This window comes from Apteryx mantelli, chromosome 19, assembly GCF_036417845.1.
Source record: "Apteryx mantelli isolate bAptMan1 chromosome 19, bAptMan1.hap1, whole genome shotgun sequence".
NCBI lineage: Eukaryota > Metazoa > Chordata > Aves > Apterygiformes > Apterygidae > Apteryx > Apteryx mantelli.
The window spans coordinates 12,551,934-12,574,368 of record NC_089996.1 but is presented as its reverse complement, the minus strand read 5'-3'; the positions used below and the strand labels follow the sequence as shown (position 1 = coordinate 12,574,368).

Here is a 22,435-nt window from a genome sequence, read left to right as displayed (position 1 = left end):
CTTTACAAATACCACATCAACAATAGTTTACTCAATCTTGAATCATCAGATTAACCACAGCTCAAAGCAATGCAGCCTATGCTGTCAGCAGCTCAACCCTATGCACAGTGCTAGTCACGGCTTATACTTTTAGCTTGCCCACAAGCACACAGCTGCAGGCAGCAGTGAACAACGAAGGCGGTGGCAGCAAGGTGGGGTGATGTAGCGAATGCCAGGGGAGCCGGGCAGTCAGCGAAGCGGCACACCGTGCCCCAGCAGCACTGCAAGCCCAAGAGGGAGTCTGCATCTAAAATGACACAGGTTTGTCTGGTTTAGAAATCAGACTGGGCAACTTGAGCCCCAAGATCCTTCCAAGACACAACGGCTTCAGTCTGGCAGGGGACACCACAACAACAGCTTCTCTCGGTTTCACGATCTCCGCGGCAGGCTGGAGATAACTGGGGTGTTTCCATCTCCACCCCGCGCTGGTCACCACTCCCCAAGTCATTGCAGGGAAGGTGCCGGCAGGTCACAGGCCTGGGGCAGGAGGCCTCAGTTGCTTCTCTGTGAAGGTTCATGGGGTTAGCGAACATGGACATTGGGCTCCTGCCCGCATCTGTCACACAGCCTCAACCGAGTCCGTTCACTACTGCCTCGTCCCCTGTTTTATCACCAGTCTCTAAGACTGGCTTTTAGCACATCAATGCCATTCCTCGCTTTCAAAGACGAGTCGGTCGCTGGTATTCTCCGGGGAGCGCGACTCCAGCGGAGGCGACGGTGGCCGGCCCCACCGGGGCGTGCACATCGCGCTGCGGCACGGCGGGATGGGACGGGCAGCGCGGGGCCCCTCCGCGCCTGCTTCCCGCAGCGGCACCCCGCAGGCCGGCCAGGCCGGAGGGCGCCGCCGGGGCTCCGCACGCCCCGAGCCGCCTGCGCGGCGCAGCGCGGGTGCCTCCCCGCCGCAGAGCTGCCTCGCCCCGCGGGGCCGGGCCGGGGCGGCCCCACGTGATTTCCCAGAAAGTGCTGGTGAGAGTTTCAAGTTTCGTCGCTCCTGTGGCTGCCCGGGGCTGCAGCGAGGAGGCGGGATGGCAGCGCAGAGCTGTGCCGCGTCCGAGCCGGCGCTGGCGGGGCTGGAGGATGAGCTGACCTGCTCCATCTGCCTCTGCCTCTTCAGCAACCCCGTGACGGTGCCCTGCGGGCACAACTTCTGCGCCTCCTGCCTGGAGCTCGTCTGGGCCAGGTCGGAGCAAGGCTTCAGCTGCCCGCAGTGCCGGGCCAGCTTCCCGGGCCGCCCGGTGTTGCACAAGAACACGGTGCTGTGCCGGGTGGTGGAGCAGCTCCAGGGCGGCTCGGCCAAGGCCGAGGAGGAGGCAGTGGGCTGCGGGGCGGCCGCGGGCCCCGTCCCCTGTGACAGCTGCCTGCAGGCGCCTGCCGCCAAGACCTGCCTCACCTGCATGGCCTCCTTCTGCCTGGAGCACCTGCGGCCCCACCAGGACAGCCCGGCCTTCCGCGACCACCAGCTGTGCCCGCCCCTGCAGGACCTGCAGCAGAGGAAGTGCGGGGACCACAACAAGCTCCTGGAGTTCTTCTGCAGGGAGCACGCCACCTGCATCTGCTCCACCTGCCTCCTCGGCCACAAGCTGTGTCACGCCAGCCCCCTGCAGCAGGCCAAAGAGGAGGCCAAGGTGAGCGAGCGGGGCGGGCGCGGGGCATCGTCCGAGTGCGCCCTGATCCACGGTGCTGGCGCGCGCTGAAATACAGAGAGGGCCATCGCGGTGCTTGCCGTGGCTCCCCTGGAGCCCGGCAGGTCTCTGCGCGCTGGGGGTCATGGCTGCAAAGAGTGCTGGATAGCCTGGACCAAGACCTGCACTATAAATCTTGCCTCTGGCCTTGCCAAACTATTATCTGCCTTCCAGTGCATGCTTTGAGTATGTCTTAAGAGTCGTTTCTTGTGCTTTTCTCCTCTCTCCAAGATTGGGGTAGCGGCCCTCAGGGACTCGGGTGTGGGAAGATGCTATCGCAGAGCTGACAGACAGACTCACCCGTGAGGTCACGCTGAAAGGCAGGTGCTCTCAGCTCTGTGCTCTGCGGAGCACCAAGGGCTGCTGTGGTCGGCAGCAGGGGTTACGTGACTGACCCGTGTGTCGTATACGGGCGTAACGGGTAACTCTGAGCCTGCTGTTTTACTCGCTACACAGGCTTTGCTGTGTGGCCTTACCGCAGGCTTACTGAGTGACTGCAGACACACACTGTTCCACCTCTGTTCTTACAAAGTGAAGAATTATAAAAGTGGCCAAGGGGAGCTCTATTACCTGCTGAATAAAACCAGGAGCTGGCAGTGGTGGCAGGAGCAACATTCTCCATGGAGTGAAAGGGAAGGAAACTCAGCCCACCTATTTTCCAGCATTCCTGAAAATCGGGGGATAGACGAGTAAAGCACACTTGAAAAATCTAAACTAGCCTCTAGCGCCTCGCTGAGTTTAGGTGGGCAAACTCCCATCCCCTCAGCTGATGTGTACAACCTAAGTGTGTTTACCTAAGAAGTCCTCCCTGATTTTGCTTAGCAGCATCCTGAATTAAAGGAATAGGTAATTTACATCCAAGCAATAAAACTCTCTATAAATGAGAGGGTTAAACAGTAGCGTTAACCTGTAGCCCAAAGTCCAGCCTAACCTAAAGTTCATTCTTAGCACTGACAACTGCTGTGCTGATAAGAGTGTTTAGTCCTTATCAAGAGAGTGAGTCAACACCATAGGCCTTGCTATTTGGAGAGTGTGGAGCTGTGGGAAGTGCTTGCTTCCCAAACTACACACAAACAGAGAATATTTTGTGTCCTGGGAGTTTAAAGGAACAGTGTGTTTTAAATCTGTAGTACTTAACGCTTACAGTGGTTATTTGAAACTTTCTATAAATTTGACATTCACTCCAAAAAGCATGACCTGACCAAGAACATGCTGATCCTTCACTGAAATATTTTCTCATCTCCTCTATTGCAGTTAGTGCTGAAGAAGAGACTGACAGAGCTGCATAATCAGAGTGAAAGCACTGCTCGGGCAATGACCATTGTGAAGACAAACCAAAGCCAAGCTGCTGTAAGTGGGCAACTCTTTCTTTTCAAAATGCTATCTGGTTGTTGTGGATACTTGTACCCTTGTGACAGCGGCTGTAGTGTTCGTATCGCACAGTTAGGAGGAGACCGCATTGGGAAGGAACAGAAAGCAGCCCTTTTGGCAGGGTCAGGCAGCTCTGTGGCAGATGGGAGCAAACCCAACTAGCTGTACGGGAGCTTTACACTCACACACCCATGCCATAGCAGGGCTTGAGCCCATCGATTTCTGTTGCACTGGAAAGTGTGCGTCTGTGCAGCTCAAGCTAAAGGATTAATAAACAGGAATGGCTGCACCAGTGAGGAGATTTGGGGTGACTCTTTCCCCTAAATTTACACAGATGGTCAGCAGAAATCCTTGCTCTTGCTTGATGATTAGGGTTTTTGTATGTGATGACTGCTTGACTTGGTAGACCTCACTTGTACCATCCTTTCTGAATTGAGTTGTGGAGACCAAGAAACTCAAAAGCTGCCAGAATAGCACTTCTGTGCCCCTCTGGGACGTCTCTTGAAGGACCAGGAAGAACTTTGTGTTAAGCAGGACTGTCTCAGAGCATGTCCCTGAGGCAGAAATAACTACAGTCACGCAAGTGGGTATGTGGTGTCAAAGTTCAGGACTGGCAGAACCGAGTTCCAATTTGCAGATGATTCCTAACCACTAGATGGCATGGCTTGCCTGGCTTCTGTCCAGGAGCCCTTGCAAAATAGGAATTTGGAGATGGAGAACTGTCTTTGCTTAGGAGTAGATGAGTTTTCCTTCCAAACCACACAGAAATACATAGCTCTTCTACCGCCCGCTTCAGGTAATTGAAGTCTACGTGTTCCTCAAAGACTTTGTTTTCTCTTGTAGTGGTAGTACTTCTTTGCCCACAAATTGTTCTTTTGAAACCAGCATCTATTTGTTCTTGTCTGCTTCAGGAGACAGCTTCCAGAAAAAGAGATTTGATCAAAGCTGAGTTTTCAGAAATTAAAGCTTTAATTGAAGAAGAAGAAAATCGGATCTTAAAAATAATTGTCAATGAAGAAAAAAGAATTTGCAATAAGTTTGATTATATTTTTGGTGTTCTGGGAAATAAGAAGAATGAAATTCAGTCTATCAGGGACCAGACTGAGATGGCACTGACTGAACGTGATGACATTCTGTTTTTAAAGGTAACGTGTTCCTTAGATGTTAATTCGATTCTTCATGTTTCTAGAATGCAGAGTCATGAAAAACTGCTTGTGGTAGTCCTGCTCTCCAGACACTTTTAGTCAAATGGTAACACAGTTGTGTGCAAGAACTTTCTTTAAAAGAACTTTCTTTAAAATTTGTGTACAGATAAGTACACAAATATCAATGAAACAAACCGTTGTCTGGTAATCTCCCCCTTGCAATTCAAACACTACTTCTGCCACAAGAAGAAGAGCTAGTGAGTTAGACAACTCATCTCCATAGGTGAAGTCAGTGCTGTGATGTAGCATAGCAGATCTTTCTCAGTGCTCCAGATATCATTGAGAAGTAATGTATATGGGTTGCTGCAGAAATGTTGTCATGAGTTGTGTCTGAAAGTAGCCTTTGCTCCTCTAAATCTGGGATAAATGCACAAAACCCACCCTCCTCTAAAGTAACTTCATTGTATTTGTCTACTTCTGCTATACAAGGTGGTCTGCATGAGATCTTCCATTTCTCATTTCAGAGAGCAGCTGCATTGCAACGAACATCAACAAAAGATGCCTTCGTGCCCCCAATTGAAATGGACCAAAACTTGATACATTCCGCTTATCAGTCTGCCATTAACATTAAAGACATTGTGAAACTTTCAGTGACTCAGTCTAGGGAGAAAAAAGTAGAAGGTATTGTATCATTAGCAGAATTGGCATTTTGTGCCTTGACTTTGAGTTCAAATGAGGGGTCTTACCCTGTCCCCCAAACATCATAAAAAGCTAGTGCAGCAAATACCGCTGGTTAATTTAAATTGTGTCTTCTAACTTCTCCACCTCCAGACAAAAATGTCATGGTCTGGGCTAAAATAGGAGAACAAAATGGGCTAAAATAGGAGAACAAAATGTGCCAGTGTGCCCTTATTGTTATCTACACTTGGAAAAGCTTGAATATCTCGATACTGTGCCCTTCCTCTGGCACAAGTCAGCATTTCTTCCTGACAGTAATTCATCTTTTTGTTACATACCAGGATTGGGATATGGATTTGAGGGGAGACATAAAACTCTTTGAAGGGATAGGACTATGGTTATCCAGTCTTAAATGCGCTGACAGTACAAGTGCTGTAGAAGTCCTTCTTACTGGGTTAAGCAAGAGTATCTTTTGGATTGGGGCATGGGTAACTTCTATGCAATTTCCATCTCTGCCAATTATCACTTAAGTTCTAATCATACACCTGAAAAGCAAGACTGTCCTTGCTCTTGTATTACTGTTCCTGGCAATAAAAATCATAATGTAAAATATTATCATTGCAGCAAAACCACCTGGGAAAACTAAGCCTCCTCTAGCAGCTTCTCTAAACAGAACCATTTCTGGAAAAAAGCCTGTTGGATCACGTAAGTACTAAGGAACATCACCATCTCCTACGGTTTTGCTACTAAGCAAGAATTGAAGCTGTTACCCAAGAGCTGTTTGCACTATTGATGATGCAGTGATTACGTGTGATAAGTACTTTGGCACGGTAAGGAGAGAACATTTTGTGCTTTCTAGTGATGGATGTCTTCTGAGTTGTAAAGAAGCAAACTGCGCAGATGTGACTGTGCATTAGCCTCTGTGTGTGAGGGTGCTTGTAGGGGTGTCAGTGCAGGCTGCAAAGCGAAGCAAAGCCTTTCTACCCTTTGGTTCTCAGAGTATTCCACTGCCCTTCTGCCTTGCCATGCCATGCAGTATTTCTGTTTCACTTGTATTAAACATCTATGTTTGCTTGTTTAATGGATTTGCATGTAACAAATCCTGCTTATGAGCTGTTCACATTCTGGTGTTTTTTTATCCCCCCTAACAAGAGGCTACCCACAGAGAGAAAATCCATCACGAGACTGAAGCCACCTTGCAGGAGGAGGCAGATACCAGTAAGTGGTGATTAGTAGCAGTGAGTGGCAGCCTTACTCAAATATCTTGCTGGCCAAATCTTGCTTAGAATCTAAGGCTGGTGTGACGGAGACAGTCTTTGTGGCACATTATACTGGGGTCTTTCAGTGCTGTTTTGGCCAGTTGCTGGTATTAACATGGTACTCTAGCCTGAATTTGGAAGCTCTTCCATAATTTCTTTTTGAAATAAGGCCAAATAATAAGAAACTCTTGTTTCTTAATAACCCGTGAACAGAGATATTCTGGAGATAAACTAGACATGAACAGTATAGCACAAGTCTTTGCTTGGCTGACAGACACTAGCATGATCCACTGGGCTCTTGACACACAGTCCTTTCTATTCAAAAGGAGTTCTGGGTGGGGAGCACTCACAAGGAGCTATTGTGGATTGAGTGGACTTGTAGTTACCCTACAGCTGCACTAAAACTTCTGTTGTAAAGAGAAAAGGGATAGTCTATGTGCCTCATGGGAATAGGCTTATTACCACTAGCCCTAGCACACTGCATCCTAGAGTAGAGATTTGATGAATTCTCAAGTCTCCTTTCAGGCTTGTGAACCTATGAAATAGGAGGCAAGTAGTAGGTTGTGCTACATGTGTAACTTTTCAGTATGGATGAATTTGTACTTAGCTTCAACCTGCTGGGCCCTCAGCCTTCTACTGCTGCAGCTTCAGAAGAGACATGATGATGGTGATGCAGCTGGCATAAAATCTATGTCAATAGCCTTTCTGTCTTACTGGAACTAACAATTGACTTTATTTTTTCAGAAGACAAGAAGAAACCTGTTAAACTTGGTAAGTTCAAGCTTTTAAAATACTTATTCTAATTTTCATTGACTGCTCTTAAAATGCAAAGTAGATGGTCACCAGTGTCGGGATATTAAGCAAATTTCAGCTGTTGCCTCTGAGAAGGTTCTTACTAGTCACCACGAGAGTGATCCAGCACTGAAAGAGGTTGCCCCAAGAGAACAGAATATTTTCAAAACTTGACAAGATCATGAGCAACCTAAGCTAATGTTGAAGTTAGTTGCGCTTGGAGCAGGAAGCTAGAATAGATAACCTCTGGATCTCCAGTCCAACCTGAATGTTTCTATGATTTTGTGCTAAATGTGCAGTTTCTTCCCAACTGGTCAAACTCTATCTCTTGCCTTCTGTCAACATAGCACCAAACACAGGAACACCATCAGAAGCTGCATCTGCTGTTGCAACAAAACATGTTATTGACAGCTTTCTGAAGAAATCCAGAGAGGAGCTTTTGCAGTGTAAGAAACCCAACACTCCTTACAGATGGACTTTCTGCCCTTGTTGCACCAGTGTTATGTGACCTCTGTAGTTATCTGACAAAGATACTTTTGTGGGGGTTTAGATAACTTAGTAGGTAATCACTTAGTTGTTACAAATCAAGGAGATTTTTTGGGGAAAGGGGGCACGCGGTTCACCTTGTTAAGTAGTGGTTCTTTTGCCAGATGGATCAAATTAATCTTTAGTATTCATGTATTTGTAACAAGGTAAATGAGGCTTTCTCAGCAATGGCTTTGGGTTCCCTAACAAATTCCCCAACAGTTCCCTGACTGAATTAGAGGAGCCTAGAAATATAGTGAAACTCATTGGACTTTTCTTTGAAATTAAATGTAGGCTCTTACACAAGCCCATGACCGCACTGTGTACCTTTCAGTGCCAGATCAGCAATTCCCTTCTGCTGCCATCGTTTATTTGGGTGGTGTAAGGAATCCCACAGGGATGCAGGGAAGAAGTAAACTTGCCCTCGTTGTTTGTCTGCTCTGTAGCACAGAGCATAGGAAACAAGTGCCTATGCAGGCCTGTATAATTGGAAGTGCGTTGCTCTTTGGTTCCTTCAACTGATGCATGTCCTTGCAGATGCTGTTAAAATCACACTGGATTACAACACAGCTTATAACAAAGTGGTTCTGTCTGAGAAATATACCAAGATGTCTGTCTCAGAAATCCCTCTGAATTACAGCGACCACCCTCAGCGCTTCACCTATTGCTCCCAAGTGCTGGGGTTCCAGTGCTTCAAGAGAGGCATCCACTACTGGGAGGTGGAACTGCAACAGAACAACTTCTGTGGCATTGGCATCTGCTACGGCAGCATGGAGCGGCAGGGGCCAGAAAGCCGCCTGGGGAGAAACAGCAGTTCTTGGTGCATTGAGTGGTTTAATTCCAAAATTTCAGCCTGGCATAATGACGTTGAAAAGTGCTTACCCAATACAAAGGCTACCAGGATTGGCGTGCTGCTGCACTGCGATGGAGGCTTTGTGATTTTCTTGGCTGTTGGGCAAACGCATAACTTGATCTATAAGTACAAAACCCAATTTACTGAAGCGCTGTATCCTGCCTTCTGGCTATTTTCCAGTGGCACTGTCCTCTCCATCTGTCAACTAAAACCGTAAAGTCTCTTATTTTAATTTAGCGTGCCTGGGTATTTACATGCAAATAATCACTCCTGCAGCAGCTCATCTTTGTAGCTGTAACATGTGCTTTGAATTCAGGGAGACCTATTAGCTTGCTGGGTGCACACGTAAAACTGCTCCATTTCAGTTCTGGGAGGAGGAAGGAAAAAGGGACTTTCAGCCTTAACTTCTAGTTTCACAGCTGCATGCTGAATGAAGAAAACAGTAATTTTTGCAACATGGTAAAGTTAGAAGAAAAGGGCTATTTCATTGTGTTGATTTCCCCCCCCCCCGATCTTTAGTAAGCTTTTAATTTAGTTGCAAGTGGGAGGGGAACTTTCTTTCAAGTCCAAAATATTTTTAATGCATGCAAGGTAGCTTTTTTTAATAGCAATTTTAAAAGAAGAAATTTGAAATAATTCAAAGAAAAATGATACTGTATAGAATACTATACAGAATGGTATTATTCCTACCACATAGTCTTAGTTCAAGCAGCTTCAAAGATCCTCTGTTTGAGAGAGAAAAATTATCAGCTCTTTTATGCAGTTTGGGATATCTCTTGATTCTTTAGTCTGAACTGCTAAAGCTTTTAGACAGTGATTTAGTAAAGTGCTGATGACAGTAAAACCTGAGGTAAAAGGGTTTGCAAAGACCTTGATTTTCCTTCTGAAAGTTATGATGACATTAAATGGCTTCAGTAGCTACTGTGACTTCTGCAGTTCCCCATAGAAGACTTCCAGAAGTCATCTTCTGTTGCAGATGTGTTGCACAGCAAGCAATAACCTTTTTGAGAAAGAAATAGGAGGAATCCCTTGACAAATTCAGGTTCCAGGCTTTGACGTTGGTCTGTGTTGCCTTATCTTTTTCTCTGCCCTCAGACTGTTGTGCATAGTCAGGATTTGAAATATGCATGTTCTCAATGCGTGACTACCTGAGATGGTACAGAATGAACTATTGAAATCAGTAAATTCAGGTCTTACAACACTAAACTATAAAAGCCAATATGACAGATCTCATCAGAACAGAAATGCAGATAGTCAATGGATATGAAATCATATCATCAGGAAATAAATTACATCTACTCAGAGTCTGGGAACACATAAAAGAAAAGTGTCTGCAGGAAGACATCCTGCAGAGTAGTAGTGTGTGCCCTGTGATTGTATACTTCTTGGGATGAAGCATTCTGTCCTGTTCTGAACCAGAATATGCTTCACTTCTTCACAGTGAAGGCTCTTCAGTATTTCTTCGTATTGAGGAGTTCAGGAAGTATATTTTGGGCTTGCATAGGAGCATAAATGTTTTGTTCACTTAAAGCAGGGTCTCCTGTCATAAAGCTTTTCTTCTTTATGAAGCAGGATATTCTCTGTAGACATATCTTTTGCTGTTCAGTATATAGAGACTGGATTTCCTACATTCTGGCCATGCTACTGAGACTGTGGTTTCAAGAGTTTGAAAACTGTGTGCTCAATAAACAGAGAATGCTGTTTGCTCTGTGCATGAAGCCTGCAGGCAGACAAGTGTCTTCTGAAACACACAGGGAAGTAGCACACAGGAGAATACGCTTCCATCCCCACTGGAAGGGATTTTTATTTCTGGTGTTCTTTGCTTTGGGTTATAGCATGTCTCCAGAAGTCTTCACCATGTACAGAGGATTCTGTACTTCTGTATTTCTTAATTAAAACTTTAAAACAATCAGTAGGCAATCAAGGTATTTGGATCTCATACTTACTGGGCCTGTATCTTGTTCATGCCTCTGGACTTACCATGCTAGTTCTTATTTCTTGGACTAGCCCATGAAGAATGGGGAAGCTGACAAGAGAAACCTACTGGACTTTGATTAGTAAAGCTCTCCATTATGGAACTTAGCACGCTTTGTGAAACAAAATGCAAGGCCACTATTGGCAGTTTGAAAGAGAATTGCTAGAATGCTCAAAAGAATCTTTGTGATAACTTTTCACATTAGTTGAAGGGCTTTAGAGAAAGTCAGGACTTATGGGAATCCAGGCTTAGTGTCTTTATTTTCAGCTGGTTTGTAAACTCTTCAGCATATTGTCAAAGATAGCACAAGTCAGATGACACGCTTCAATTCTTTTGGCCAGAATGGGATTTTTAATTGCAGTTGGACCTAAAAATAGTGCAATGGTTGTCTTTGGAATAGTAGTACCATCTAAAGGGATCCAGCTTTCCAAAGTGCAGTCAGTACTAAAACTATCAAATTAAGCAAAACACCTTGAAAGGTGAGGAAGGAAGGTGTGGGACTGTCATCTTAGGAGCCAACAGTGAATGCAAAACTTCACTCCGCTTTTGTTCTGTCTTTTGAGTAGAGAGAGAGAAGGGAAGACTAGGGCCAGAAGCCAGATTAATAACAGGACAAAGCCATCATGGCTATACTTGGGAGGTTCAAGTGCTGATGAGAGTGAAGTTGTGACAATGTGGAGATCCTGAAGTGGTATAGCTCGTTGAACGTGCAGTACAGAGGGACTCCTTTCCATGGCCGAGTCTCAGTATCTCTGCTTCATTGTCCAGGAGCTCTGAGATGCTAATCCCGCCTCAAAGCCCTGCTTCTCACTTGTTTGGTTCCAGGAACGCCTCCCCTGTGAGAGGCACTGGACCTATTCTTGCCTTGTATTAGTGGTGGTTGTTCTGGGGTCTCTCTCCCTGTACACTCTAATTTGATAAAACACTCTGCCTCCCTGCAAGGCATTTTCAAGTGGGCTTTTGCCTTTGGAAGTCCCAAACAGGCTTTGGGTGCTGAGGATTCTTGGCTCTACAGTGCGTTTTTGAATTTTCACTTAGTAAGAGATGGGTTTGAACTCTTAAGTCTTGACTTATGATCAGCTATTTTGGTTGCTCTCTTTCTGTGAAGAAGCATTCCAGTTGTTCTGCTGTGGGGGACAAGAGCATTTAACCACCAGGACTTTAAAATGTTCCTTGGGAGCAGTTTTCTCTGAGAAGAAATGCTCCATCTCTTTAGCTGCTTAGATGTGCCATAGGGCAGCAGATTCACTCAGCAGTGTGCTGAAGGAGCACTCAGTCCCCTCTTCCATGGGGAGAAAAGTGCTCCAGTGGTTTGTGCAGCAGAGGAAGTCTCCCTCTTCTATTGATTGCTCTTTGTCTTTCAAAGGGCTGTCAATACTGACTGCTGAGCCGTGGTCTGAAGTGATCCTCTAATGAAGGAAAGAGGGATGGACAGTGCTGGATTTTTTAAATGTAACATTGGTATATGACCTGCAAGACATGTTCTGAATTATCACAGGCAGTAAAACAAGCCTGCTGCTATATTAGTGATCCTCTTTGTTTTTTTTGTGCTACAGATGATTACAAATGGTAGACTGAGAGTCTGTTAATTTGAAATGAAGTGAGAAATGCATACTTGACTTGCTGCACTTCTGAAAACTGTTATTTCAATGATTAGCTTCAGATATCTTGGATACGTTAAAATATTGGGGCTGACATATTAGAATATTAGTTACAGCATGATAAATAATGGTTCAAAAGCCTCTTCAGTGCAACTGAAGCATTTTTACTCTGTTAGTAATAATGCCAAAGCTGTACTGGTTTTAGATAAAATGTAGATATGAGCATGCTTCTCAATTACACTTCTCTTTTTAATACTGTAAAGAACCCAAGTTATTCAGTCTAGAAAGAGAACTAATTCTGGTGTTGTTAAAGCCATGAGGCTGTGAGAAGATTTGTATGTTGATGTACAAGTGAGAATAACTGGAGAAACACTCACTGAAAATACACTTATATTATAATCCTCTGCTATTCTATTAATAAATATAATAGTAAAATACTGCAACTAGAAAAATAAATACTCCTGGAATTACAGAGCTCTGTTGATTGTACTATGCCATCTAGTACTTCAGTGTGGTAATACATGCCATTTCATATATATGTTACAGCTAGGTATCCTTGTCAGGTCAATAAACATAGATTTTGTTATCTGATTTACGGTTGTGCCTAGAAGTTATTTGAAGTTGACTATTGTTGATTTTTTTCACTTGTCAACTGAATGACTTGTGATATTTTGAATTCAATAAAAATACACAGTAAACCCTAACTCTGTTTTGTTCAATGCTCAAAGCTGAAGTAACAAGTAAGGAATACAAAAATAAAGATTCTATAACACACAAATAACTGGCTTCCTACTGTATAGCTCACTGAGTCATAAGAGGACTGGGGGAGAGAGAGAAAAGAACCACAGCTGCATTATTTTGGAGTATAAAACCCCCCTCGAACTGTCTCCTTCATCTGAGCTAGGGCACCCCTTATCAGTAAGGCTGCATCCTAGCCAAGGACAAGAGAACCATCCTATCCAATAAGTGAAACTGGAGACCTTTTGGGGTAAGCAAAAAGTGGCCATCAGTTAGTAATTAATAGTTCAGGTTTCTCCAAGTAGGTGCAATGGGATTGTTTAAAAAGGACTAAGATGGTTTCCAGCATTCACCAGCTTGAGTTATGTCTGGAAGCAGCAATGGATGCTGAGTTCTAAACAATATTCACTGAAATCAAACTAAAGGGCTTGAGGTTAGAGACCTGCCTCCCCAGGTGTCCGTCCAACAGAAAGAAGCTCACCAGAGAGCTGCTCTGGGGGTTCAATAGACTTTTAATAGCTAGCCAAAACAAAGGCATCCACAAAAGAATTTACTGGTTTGACTTTGCCACTAGCAGAAAGACCAAGACAAAAATTATGCAAGCAGTTTGTTATACCTACAGCTTCGTCATGTACATCATTGAATGTATCCTGCCACTAGCAGGTTCTCCCTGAGCAAGTCTAGCCGATGACTGCTTCGGGGAAAAACACTCCGAAGAGTTTCCAAGGTGTTCAGACAAGTGTTGACCATGGTTCCCTGCCTGATCAGCAGAGGTAGGTGGAAGAAGTGATGAAGTTAAATACACAAAGTAGAACAAAAAAATCCTCATTTTTCCTTCTCTACCTGCTTGTCCCTTTGAGGCCCATGGTATCAAGAGGTTGATTAGATCAGCTAGAATTTGGTCTAGGTTTCCAAAAGAAGACAAATACATATTTTGAGCCTGTGTAAACTTGAGCAAGAGTAGAGCCTGGGTCTTGGGCACATACTGAAAACTCAGAGATGTCAATGTGCTCATTACTCCTGTATGGAGCTATTGCGGTGTACAGAACATCTTATGTATAATCTATAACAAGGTCTATTTCCTTATTTGTTAATATAATTTCTTCTTCATTTAGCTTTATGATCCATTTTGCACAGCCTAAGGAAGAACAGAATTGGACTCCAAATGCACTTGTTCCTGGTACTCCAAGTTGCTCCTGCACTGCTCAGGACCTAGTGACTGAAGATTTCAGTCTTAAGAATAACTATAAAGCCCCTATTCACTCCTAGTGTCATTTACACTTTCATTAGCAGCTATTTTCCTCTAATCAAAAAAGTTGATGATAGTGATTTGTGAGCTTAGAGCAAGGAAGTCAGGCCACAGAGTCAGTTCAAAAGGCTACTTCTTCTGGTCTGTTGCTGCTTTACGTATAAATGCCCCCCATCGTGTGCCCTGGACCTCCACATCTGTCAGACTCTGGTGCTCCAGGCAGGGCAGAGGCAGAGTGCTTTGCATGGGACCTGGTAACACCATCAAGTAGAAACAATGGGCTGGATTGCATCAATTAATTCAAATGAAGAGGAAAAATTACCAGCTATGGAGTCCTCTTTAAGGGAGCCTGCTCTACACTCTGGTTTTCTAACAGCATCATGATGTCAGGGTGTGATCTTTTAAAAATCTAGAATAGTACGAAGTATTATAATCCCTAGTAGGAAAGCAGTTATTCAGCTTTCTTAACATTTCATAGGTGTGCATACAGTTCATGGTTAAATTTCTTTTCACAGGCACGTTTACAGTAATATAAATTTGGCCACATGGAAAGACGGTTATACAGCTTTATCTATTGGGCATAATCAAAAAGATACAAATTTTAGTATGAAAAATTATTGCAATAAAATGAACAAATCATGATCCAGAGAAAAAGAAAAACCTGATACTGATATTGCCAGATTAAGTAAAGAAAATGAAAGACTTATGTACCAAATCAACATTTCTCATTATTTCTTACCTTAGGGAATATTAAAGTGCTGTTTTCTCATAAGGCATGCAAATGAAACAGTATGTCCCTAAAGAAGTTTAAATCACCTGATACCCTTAGCCAAGTTAAGAACAGCTCACTGCTGTAAAAAAAAGAGCTAGGAAGTATGCAGTTGTGAAGGAAGAGGAAGAATACTCATCATCTGGGAAAACAAAAATGAAGGGGATAAAAAGGAATGTACCAAGCACATATATACTCTGTGCATGTACGTGTCCATGTGCCTACATGCATGTGACTTTGCTATGCATGACAGCCAGCAGTATGGTTGTGAGAATTACTTTCAGTTCAGTGTTAGATTCACAGTCATAACCTTTCTGCCCACGGAAAATGAGGGACCTTGAAAGCTTTTGCTTTTAGATTTCACTTTTACTTTCCTGTTCAAATTCCTTTCCAGACAGCTAGTTTCTTTCTTGGATCAGAGAGCATGGACATGCCATTATTTAAGAAAAGAACCAAATAAATCCAAACAATCAATACATAAATAAAGGCAGAATGATTTTTGTCAGCTTACCAAAATCACTGCTGCAAATAGCCATGAGAAGTTCCATGCTGTCACAAGGACGGCACACAGCTAGAAAAGAAGAGAGTCAGTTACTTATAACAAAATTCCTAAGGGACTGGTGAGGGGAAATATGGCAGACCTACAGGCTGGAACAGCATTATGATCAGATGCAAAACAAAATTCTTGTTATGCAAATACAACTGAAGCAAAGAAATAAACACAGAGGATTTGTAAGAGTCACTGAGCGATTGCAGGGCCTGACAGCATATAATCCTTTTGATAACTGATCAAGCATTAAAAAGATACAGCAGAAAATATTGGCACCTGGCACATATTTACTCTGTCATCTTTGAACCTTTTCAAATTTTGTTGTTTTGACAAAAAGAGAGTAAAATCCCCTATGTTGCTTCTGGATCCTAAAGGACAGGAATAAAGACAGGCATCTACGTGTGTGCTGGGAGCTACAGCTCTACTATTGCTTACTGAAACAACAGTAATTTTGCATGGATGTGGTTGAATTTTATTCCAGGTTGTGGGTGTGGGGTAGCAGCATAAGTCACCCAGCACACTAGTGATAAAAGGCCCCATGCCCCACACCACATCTGAAGCCCTCATGAGTCTAACACTAAGTTGTAGGTTCATTTAATCAATTAGGCTCTGATCCCCATAAATATAATTTGTTTTCCACGCATTTGCTCTACTCTGCTTTTGATCAAAAGCTTCCATCCTGTGCATCCTGAGTACTGCACAGTCATACCCGTTTCTTTACAAGCATTCCCTAAAATAAGCTTGTTTCCTCAGTTATTGCAATGCAGCTCTGGCAATCAGCAAAGCCATGCAAAGTAGATCCCTTAACAGGCTAACGAAGGTGAGGGGATCAACTAAAAGTGCTATGGTTGTTCTTTTTATTAACTTCCTCCCTCTGTTCCAAGGGCAGTGGCTTGCCACTGCAATGTGGCTTGAATACTCCCTGTTTTATCTGCCCTTGGTTAACAGGAGGTTTGACTGGGGCATTCTTTATTGGGGCAGGGGGAATACAATGGCAGCAGGAAGTGGGTCCTGATCCTTCAGAATTGGAACTGAAAAGAGCCCTCTTCAACCTCAGCGCTCCTTGAATACATATATGTACGTGTATGGAATAAGCGTTACTGGGTGTAGGATTATGCTGGTGTAAGAACAGGAAAAAAGGTAAATGAAGTTTCAAGCAATTTAGGTGTCTAATCTAGTTTTAGAAAGATCATTCTCATTTCCAGTGACTGTCTTGGGGCATTAGGTTCCTAATGGATTTAAATGTCTTCTGAACATAGCACTTAAGTTCCTAAACCACTTTAGTGTTGTTAGTGATGGTACACCCAAGGATTGGGGTCACCATGATTACTGTACATACATCCAGGACTAAACTGGTTGCTAAAGGAGGGACAGAGTTTCTGTTTACATTGCAGCGTCTTCTCCTGTGCCTACAGGATGCCCCTCACAGTGGAAGTCTGAGCACATGCAGCTCATTACACTATACTCACATAATAGAGTCATGGAGCAGGGAAAACAACCTCCCTTGCAATGAGAGACCCCTTAGCCAGGTGCCTGAAACAGCTTCTGCCATAGGGACTCACTGGCAAGGTCAGTGGACCCCAGATGAATCTGCCTACGTGCTGGAGCCCAGGGCAGGCCCTGCTCTTACCTTCCACCAGTGCCGTCTTTCCGAAGTCAGGGCCAGCAGCACTCTGGTTGCTCAGCAGCTCGTACTGGAAGCTAGCTGTCCAGTGGCTGAGGCCCCTCTGCGGACAGGCCTGCAGGAGGATGGCCGCTTGCTGCGGCATGTGGGCACTGAAGCAAGACACGTGGCGGGGTCGGGCCCCTTCTGCCTCGCTTACCCCCAGGTGCAGCTGCCCAGCACGCTCCACATAGATGCTTGTGCCCTCAAAGTTGCTGGCCAGCTTGATACAGACAGTGGCGTGCCAGGCGCTGGACAGGCTGGGCTCCAGGACAACGTGCAGGGCACACCCCTTCCAGCAAGCCCTCGGTGCAGCACAGGTGGGCCTGCTCCACCGCACAGGAACAGGGTGCCCAGCTCAAACCACTGCCAAGACAACACCATCAATCCATCACTACTGATATCCACAGCACAAGCTAACAGTACTGCATCAGGTCCCCAGAGATCTGGGCCCCAGCTCAGCCACTGGGCTAGTGGCTCTTAAATCAGCTTCCCTCAGCTGTTTTCCCTGTCTAATCTCACAGGTGCAGGGAGGGGAATTGCTGCCACCTGAGGCAGCCACGTTCGGGCACGCGGTGCCCTGCAGCCCGGAGCAGAGCCAGGATGCAGCTGTGCTCCAGCCCCCTTCGCTGACCTGCAGATCAGCACTCGGATGCCTGTGGCCTCCAGGAAAACGATGCAGGGGGAGAAGCCGAGACTTCTCCCTGCTGAACAGCGGCAAAAACTGCGCGATGGGTCTGGCCGATGCTTCGCTTTTTGGAAAAACCCACCTGTGGGCGGGTAGGGGTGAGAGCTGCTGACTCGCACTGAGAGTTGCATACAGTGTGTGCTGATGTTATACCCGAAAATCAGATTTAAAAGCTTAAACTTCTGAAATTATTTTTAGTGCTTATTAGCACTCTTCAGGGAAACGTTTCTCCTCAAAGGGAGCCCTGCGAGCCCTGCTCCCGAGCGTCTGCTCAAACGGGTGCAGTTTCATGGGCCTCGGCAAGGTTACTTCCACTTGTATCACCTCGCTGAATTTAAATATGTAATTACTGGAGAGGTCAAAAGACAGGAAAAGATAACAAAAAGAGAAGGGACGTAACTTTGGGGAAAGTACGTATTTTCCTATCAAAATCGCACACACGTGCACACACCCAAACTTGTCAAAGCAGCAGGCTTGGAAAATCGCAGCCGGTTTGCCACCCTCGGTAACGGCGCAGCGGGCGGCACCCCAGGGCGGCCGGGAGCCGGCGCGGGCGCTCCGCGGCGCCCAGAGCGGGGCCGGCCGGGCACCGGCTCCCGGCGGGGCGGCCTCGGCAGCGGGCAACACCGCGGGGCGCCGCGTAGCGCCGCGGCCGCGGCAGGCAGCGCGCGGGAGCCAACGGCCGCTGACGGGACCCCGCGGGCGGGAAGCCGCTGACGGGAGCGGGCAGCGGCTCCCCCCTCCCCCAGCCCGCGACCGTTGGCCCTGGGCGCCGCCGCCAACGGCCGCTGACGGGACCCTTCTGAGGGGGCCCCGCGGGCGGGAAGCCGCTGACGGGACCGCTCGGCGGTTCCCCGTCGCCGCTCCTACCTGCCCCTCCAGCTGCAGCGGTCGGCTTCACCGGCCGCCGCGGAGCCGCCGCCCCCGCGAGCTCCCCCGCGGGCCGCGAGAAAGGGAGAAGGGGGAATGGCCTGGTGGCCACAGCTTGCCATCCCCACGGCTCCATTTCTGCTTTCTTTTCCTCATCCTGCCGCTCGGTACGGCTTAACAAGGGACAGTCAGGCCCCCCTTGTGTCTTTAAAATATTCTGAGGTGATGAATAAGAGTTTCTCAGCGCAACTTAGGAACAGACAAAAATCGTGGTGACACAACGCGCACACAGAACGACTGATGGAAACTCAACAGCTTCAACTTTTGCTTTCCGTGCACAAGAAAGCACGAAGCGTGCGACTGTCGTGCTGACTGCTGGGCTGCGCCTGCCCCAGTTAATTTCCATACGCGTTGCCCCTTCCATGCTTCCCACGGGTGACACGGGGAGCTGCCGCCTTGCGGTGCGAGGGATTTCGCGGCGGGGCTGCCACCACGGGCCGCACATGCTGGGGCCCAGGTTTTGTCCGCCCACGACGCTGGGGCTGCCGTTACCTTGCGGCCAGCAGAGCCTTCCCGCGTTGCGCACGGCTGCGCCGGGAAGGAGACGCAGAGCTCACGCCTCTGCGTTTCTGCTGCGGGGGCTGCTTCGCTGTTACAGAAATAAGTGTAATTACTAAGGGTGATTTCCTGAAAGCAGCAGGCTTGCAACCACGATTCCCCTTGCAAGTGTTTGAACCGAGACTCCTTGAGACCTACGGGACCCCTACACAAGCACCGTGAGTCTTCATTCACCCAACATTTCACATTTTAACTTTTATTATTAAGAGACAGAAGTTTCAGCTTGACTTCCGCTGTTCCAAGATCCCACCTTCTCCCCACACATACCTTAGGCGGGACCTGTTGCACCGCTTTGGGCTAAAATCTGGCACAACTTGGTGTTGTACATGCAGTTCACTCCAACAGCTCTAAAAACGTTTAAAAAATGCATTAATGCTAGACCATCTATTAGCATCCCGTGTCAGTGATCTTCAAAGCTCTGTGAAACTATCATCTTGCCCAGCTAAGAAAAAAACTTGCTGCATATATATGACCTGACCCTATCCTGAATAGAAAACAACATGCAAACAGCCTTTAAAAGGGTTGATTGTGGCATAATACAGGAGCTAAGATGCTGGAGTCGCTTTTCTCTTTTGTGCAAATTAGGCAGGGGAACAGAGGAGAGGACTTAGGGAGGGAGCCGACACTATGATAAAGTAGCCCCACAGGAGGATTTATTCACTTCCAAAGGTCCAAACTAGCCCCTCTGCTGCCATCAGGAGAAAGCACTGAGCCACCCGATCTCTGAACTTCTTCCCACAGCAGCTTTTCCTTTCTGTGGAAAACACTGTATGTGCTTTGCTGACTTGCCCTCAAAATCCCCCCCCCACCCTCCAGTTTATATTAACACTAGATAGCATCAAAAATTCCCTGGTTAAAATTCATATTCAGAGATTGCTCTTTAAAGACAAGAAGTCTGTAGACCTATTCTCTCCTTAGGCTAAATTCTAAAAAAAGTGTGCATCACTGTTCCTTCTCACCACTGTTGTCAGTGATTTAGGATATTAAAGCAGTTAAACAATCCAGGCAGTTCATCTTGATTTTTAAACCTGGAGTTTAATCATTCTAAATACATCTATTAAAAAGCCATATAAACTCAGCTTTTCCCCAGGTCCATGTAATAGTTTCTTAAAAATCATGCCCCTGCAATTTATTTTATTTTTTAAGGGAAGCATGAGCCAAGCTGGTATAAAAGGTGTTATGACAATCTGGGGAGAGGTGCCAGAAGCAAGCATGCTACGTAAGCAGCTGCTGTTTCAGCTTTTTGCAGCCTAGAGCATTCCCTCAGGCAGAAGGGATTTTAATATTTATAGCTGTTTATGTGCTGAATGTTTCAGTTAATAAACTGTAATGAGGCAGCTTGCTGAGCATGCATGAAGGGAAAGGGAGCACAGAACACAGTGAAGTAAGAGCTCTTAAGTTTACAAGATGCACAGGTTAAAGTTCCCTGCACTTTTAAAATGCAAGCACCCAAGTGAAGATAGGGTTGGCTCTCATCACTGAAGCTTATTATAGCTGGGGAAAGAGTAAAATTAGTAACATCTTTCAGAAACTGTAAATGACATAAAGAGGAAGGTAGATCACTTACAAGATTATCTTGTAAAAAGCTGGAAGAAGGATCAACCAAAAGTGGACAAGTAGCTGCTGAGACATCCATGTATGCTACCAAACAGTACCAGCTTTATGTGTGAATGGCATTACTACGTTGTCTAGAACTATTTCCAGGTACCTGAGGCTTGAGACACGTGCCCTTTGCAGAAGGCTTTCAGGCAGAAGCATGGTTGCAGTGTTCAACAAAACAACTCTGTTCTCTAAGTAACCAAACGTGTCATACTGCAGCCCTGTAAAAGCCAGGCACTTATCTTCATCACAAGTTTATTACAGATATGAAGACTCCTATTTGCTTTTTACATCGTGAGGAACAGGAAAAATTACATGAGTTTAAATACTTTAATCCACACGGTTCAGTTTACAGAGAAATACAGTACAAATAACAAGACAACAAAAAAGATGCATTAAGAAATTCAGAAAGAGTCAGTGCTGTGAAAAACTTATATTTACAAACTTCTAAGAATATGGAGAAGATGTTTCTCAAAAGAGCTTTCTGCATGCCTAAGTCATAAGAAACAGGCCACGATACAACCGACTGAAGTTGTATACTCAGTTATACCTGTGTAAATGTGGAGTAAAGCCACAGAACCTGACGGAGTTCTGCAACTTCACTGAAGTTACGGCTTCTGATCAACGGAACCTGGCTCAAGTTCTTAAATGGTGCACATCACCCACATGGAATGATCGAGTAAACTTGTCACTGTTACAGGGGCCTGGGGTGATATCGTTTGCTTCAGCAGTGTTGCATCAAGCCAATGAGGGCGCAAACAATGCGTAAAGTTTTATGAGAAGTTCCAGAATCACTTTTGCTGTGTCCACACAGCAAATATATAGGAAAACATACTTTCCAGCTTTTACGGGTAGAAATTTTACATGAATACCACCTCCTCCTCTCATTTCAGCTTACCTTCTTTTAAACACCAAAGGAAAAAAAACATTGGGATTTGCAAGCATCACTCGATGCCAAGAAAAGTGCAAAAAACTTTTACCTTTAAAAATTTACACTGGAGATTCAACATTATGCTGACTGGTTAATTTGTTTGCAAATAATATACTTTACAGGTGTGAGCATTCAATTTTGCTCTGAGTTTTTGTCTTCTGAAAAGATAAGTTGGGATGGTACAAATGGCTTTATTGATCTTTGGACACTAACACGTTTATCTTAAAATGCAACACAAGGAAGCTACTGTTTTGTCAAGTACACTTGATCATTTTTGCACTAGCGTTCTATGGGGAAAAAGGAAAAAACACTGAATCCCAAATGTCATCTTTGTTGGTTGACAAGAACTAAGATGTTGTTGCAAATCCTACTTTTTGAACAGCTGTTTGCATTTTTAAGTTCCTTTTTTCTTATTTAGTACAACTTTAGAATATTCATAAACACATTCAATACAAATTGCAAAAATCACAGCATCACAGTATTTCCAAACTAATGAGTTTTTTTTTTTTTTAAACTTAACATGCTGGTATTTTCTTGTAAGTAGTTATGACTAATTTAAGGTTACAGCTCTTAAGAGTCACATTCTTACAGTACTCTGATCACTAATTACTGAATAGTAATAACTATACATATTGAAGTTACAAGCTACAAAAATAAAAATCCATTCTGTTTAACTATAAAAGTCTTATAAAGAGAAAATGGTTGGAGGTACTCTAAGGATTACAATAGTTGGTAGCAGACAAAATGGCTTTTGAGGGATGTAAACTTTGAAGATACAAAATGGAATAAACTCAACAATATTAGCTTCCACTTCCTCTTAAAAGGAAAACAATGATTTTT

At 45.1% G+C, this 22,435-nt stretch overlaps 2 protein-coding genes across 2 annotated transcripts; one reads left to right on the top strand and one right to left on the bottom strand.

The window, feature by feature from the left end:
- Positions 1–1,058: 1,058 nt before the first annotated feature.
- Positions 1,059–12,639, top strand: TRIM25 (tripartite motif containing 25). The gene is made up of 9 exons (XM_013953070.2): positions 1,059–1,664; positions 2,976–3,071; positions 4,004–4,237; positions 4,762–4,918; positions 5,540–5,620; positions 6,068–6,133; positions 6,919–6,945; positions 7,314–7,412; positions 8,029–12,639. Exons 1-9 carry the CDS (start codon positions 1,065–1,067, stop codon positions 8,559–8,561), a joined length of 1,893 nt encoding a protein of 630 aa, XP_013808524.2. The 5' UTR covers positions 1,059–1,064; the 3' UTR covers positions 8,562–12,639.
- Positions 12,640–14,464: 1,825 nt separating this feature from the next.
- Positions 14,465–18,569, bottom strand: LOC106493101 (meteorin-like protein). The gene is given in 5 exon segments (XM_013953061.2): positions 14,465–14,478; positions 15,188–15,247; positions 16,857–17,164; positions 17,166–17,255; positions 18,448–18,569. Coding segments are annotated over 5 exon segments (594 nt in total).
- Between the last annotated feature and the right edge of the window lie 3,866 nt (positions 18,570–22,435).

What these genes read in the sequence shown, in the direction of transcription:
- TRIM25 (XM_013953070.2), top strand. Translation starts at nt 1,065, where the DNA reads ATGGCAGCGCAGAGCTGTGCCGCGTCCGAGCCGGCGCTGGCGGGGCTG. An exon ending in TAGGGAGAAAAAAGTAGAAG is followed by an intron (nt 4,919 to 5,539) that starts GTATTGTATCAT and finishes TTATCATTGCAG; the next exon opens with CAAAACCACCTGGGAAAACT. An exon ending in CAGAGAGGAGCTTTTGCAGT is followed by an intron (nt 7,413 to 8,028) that starts GTAAGAAACCCA and finishes ATGTCCTTGCAG; the next exon opens with ATGCTGTTAAAATCACACTG.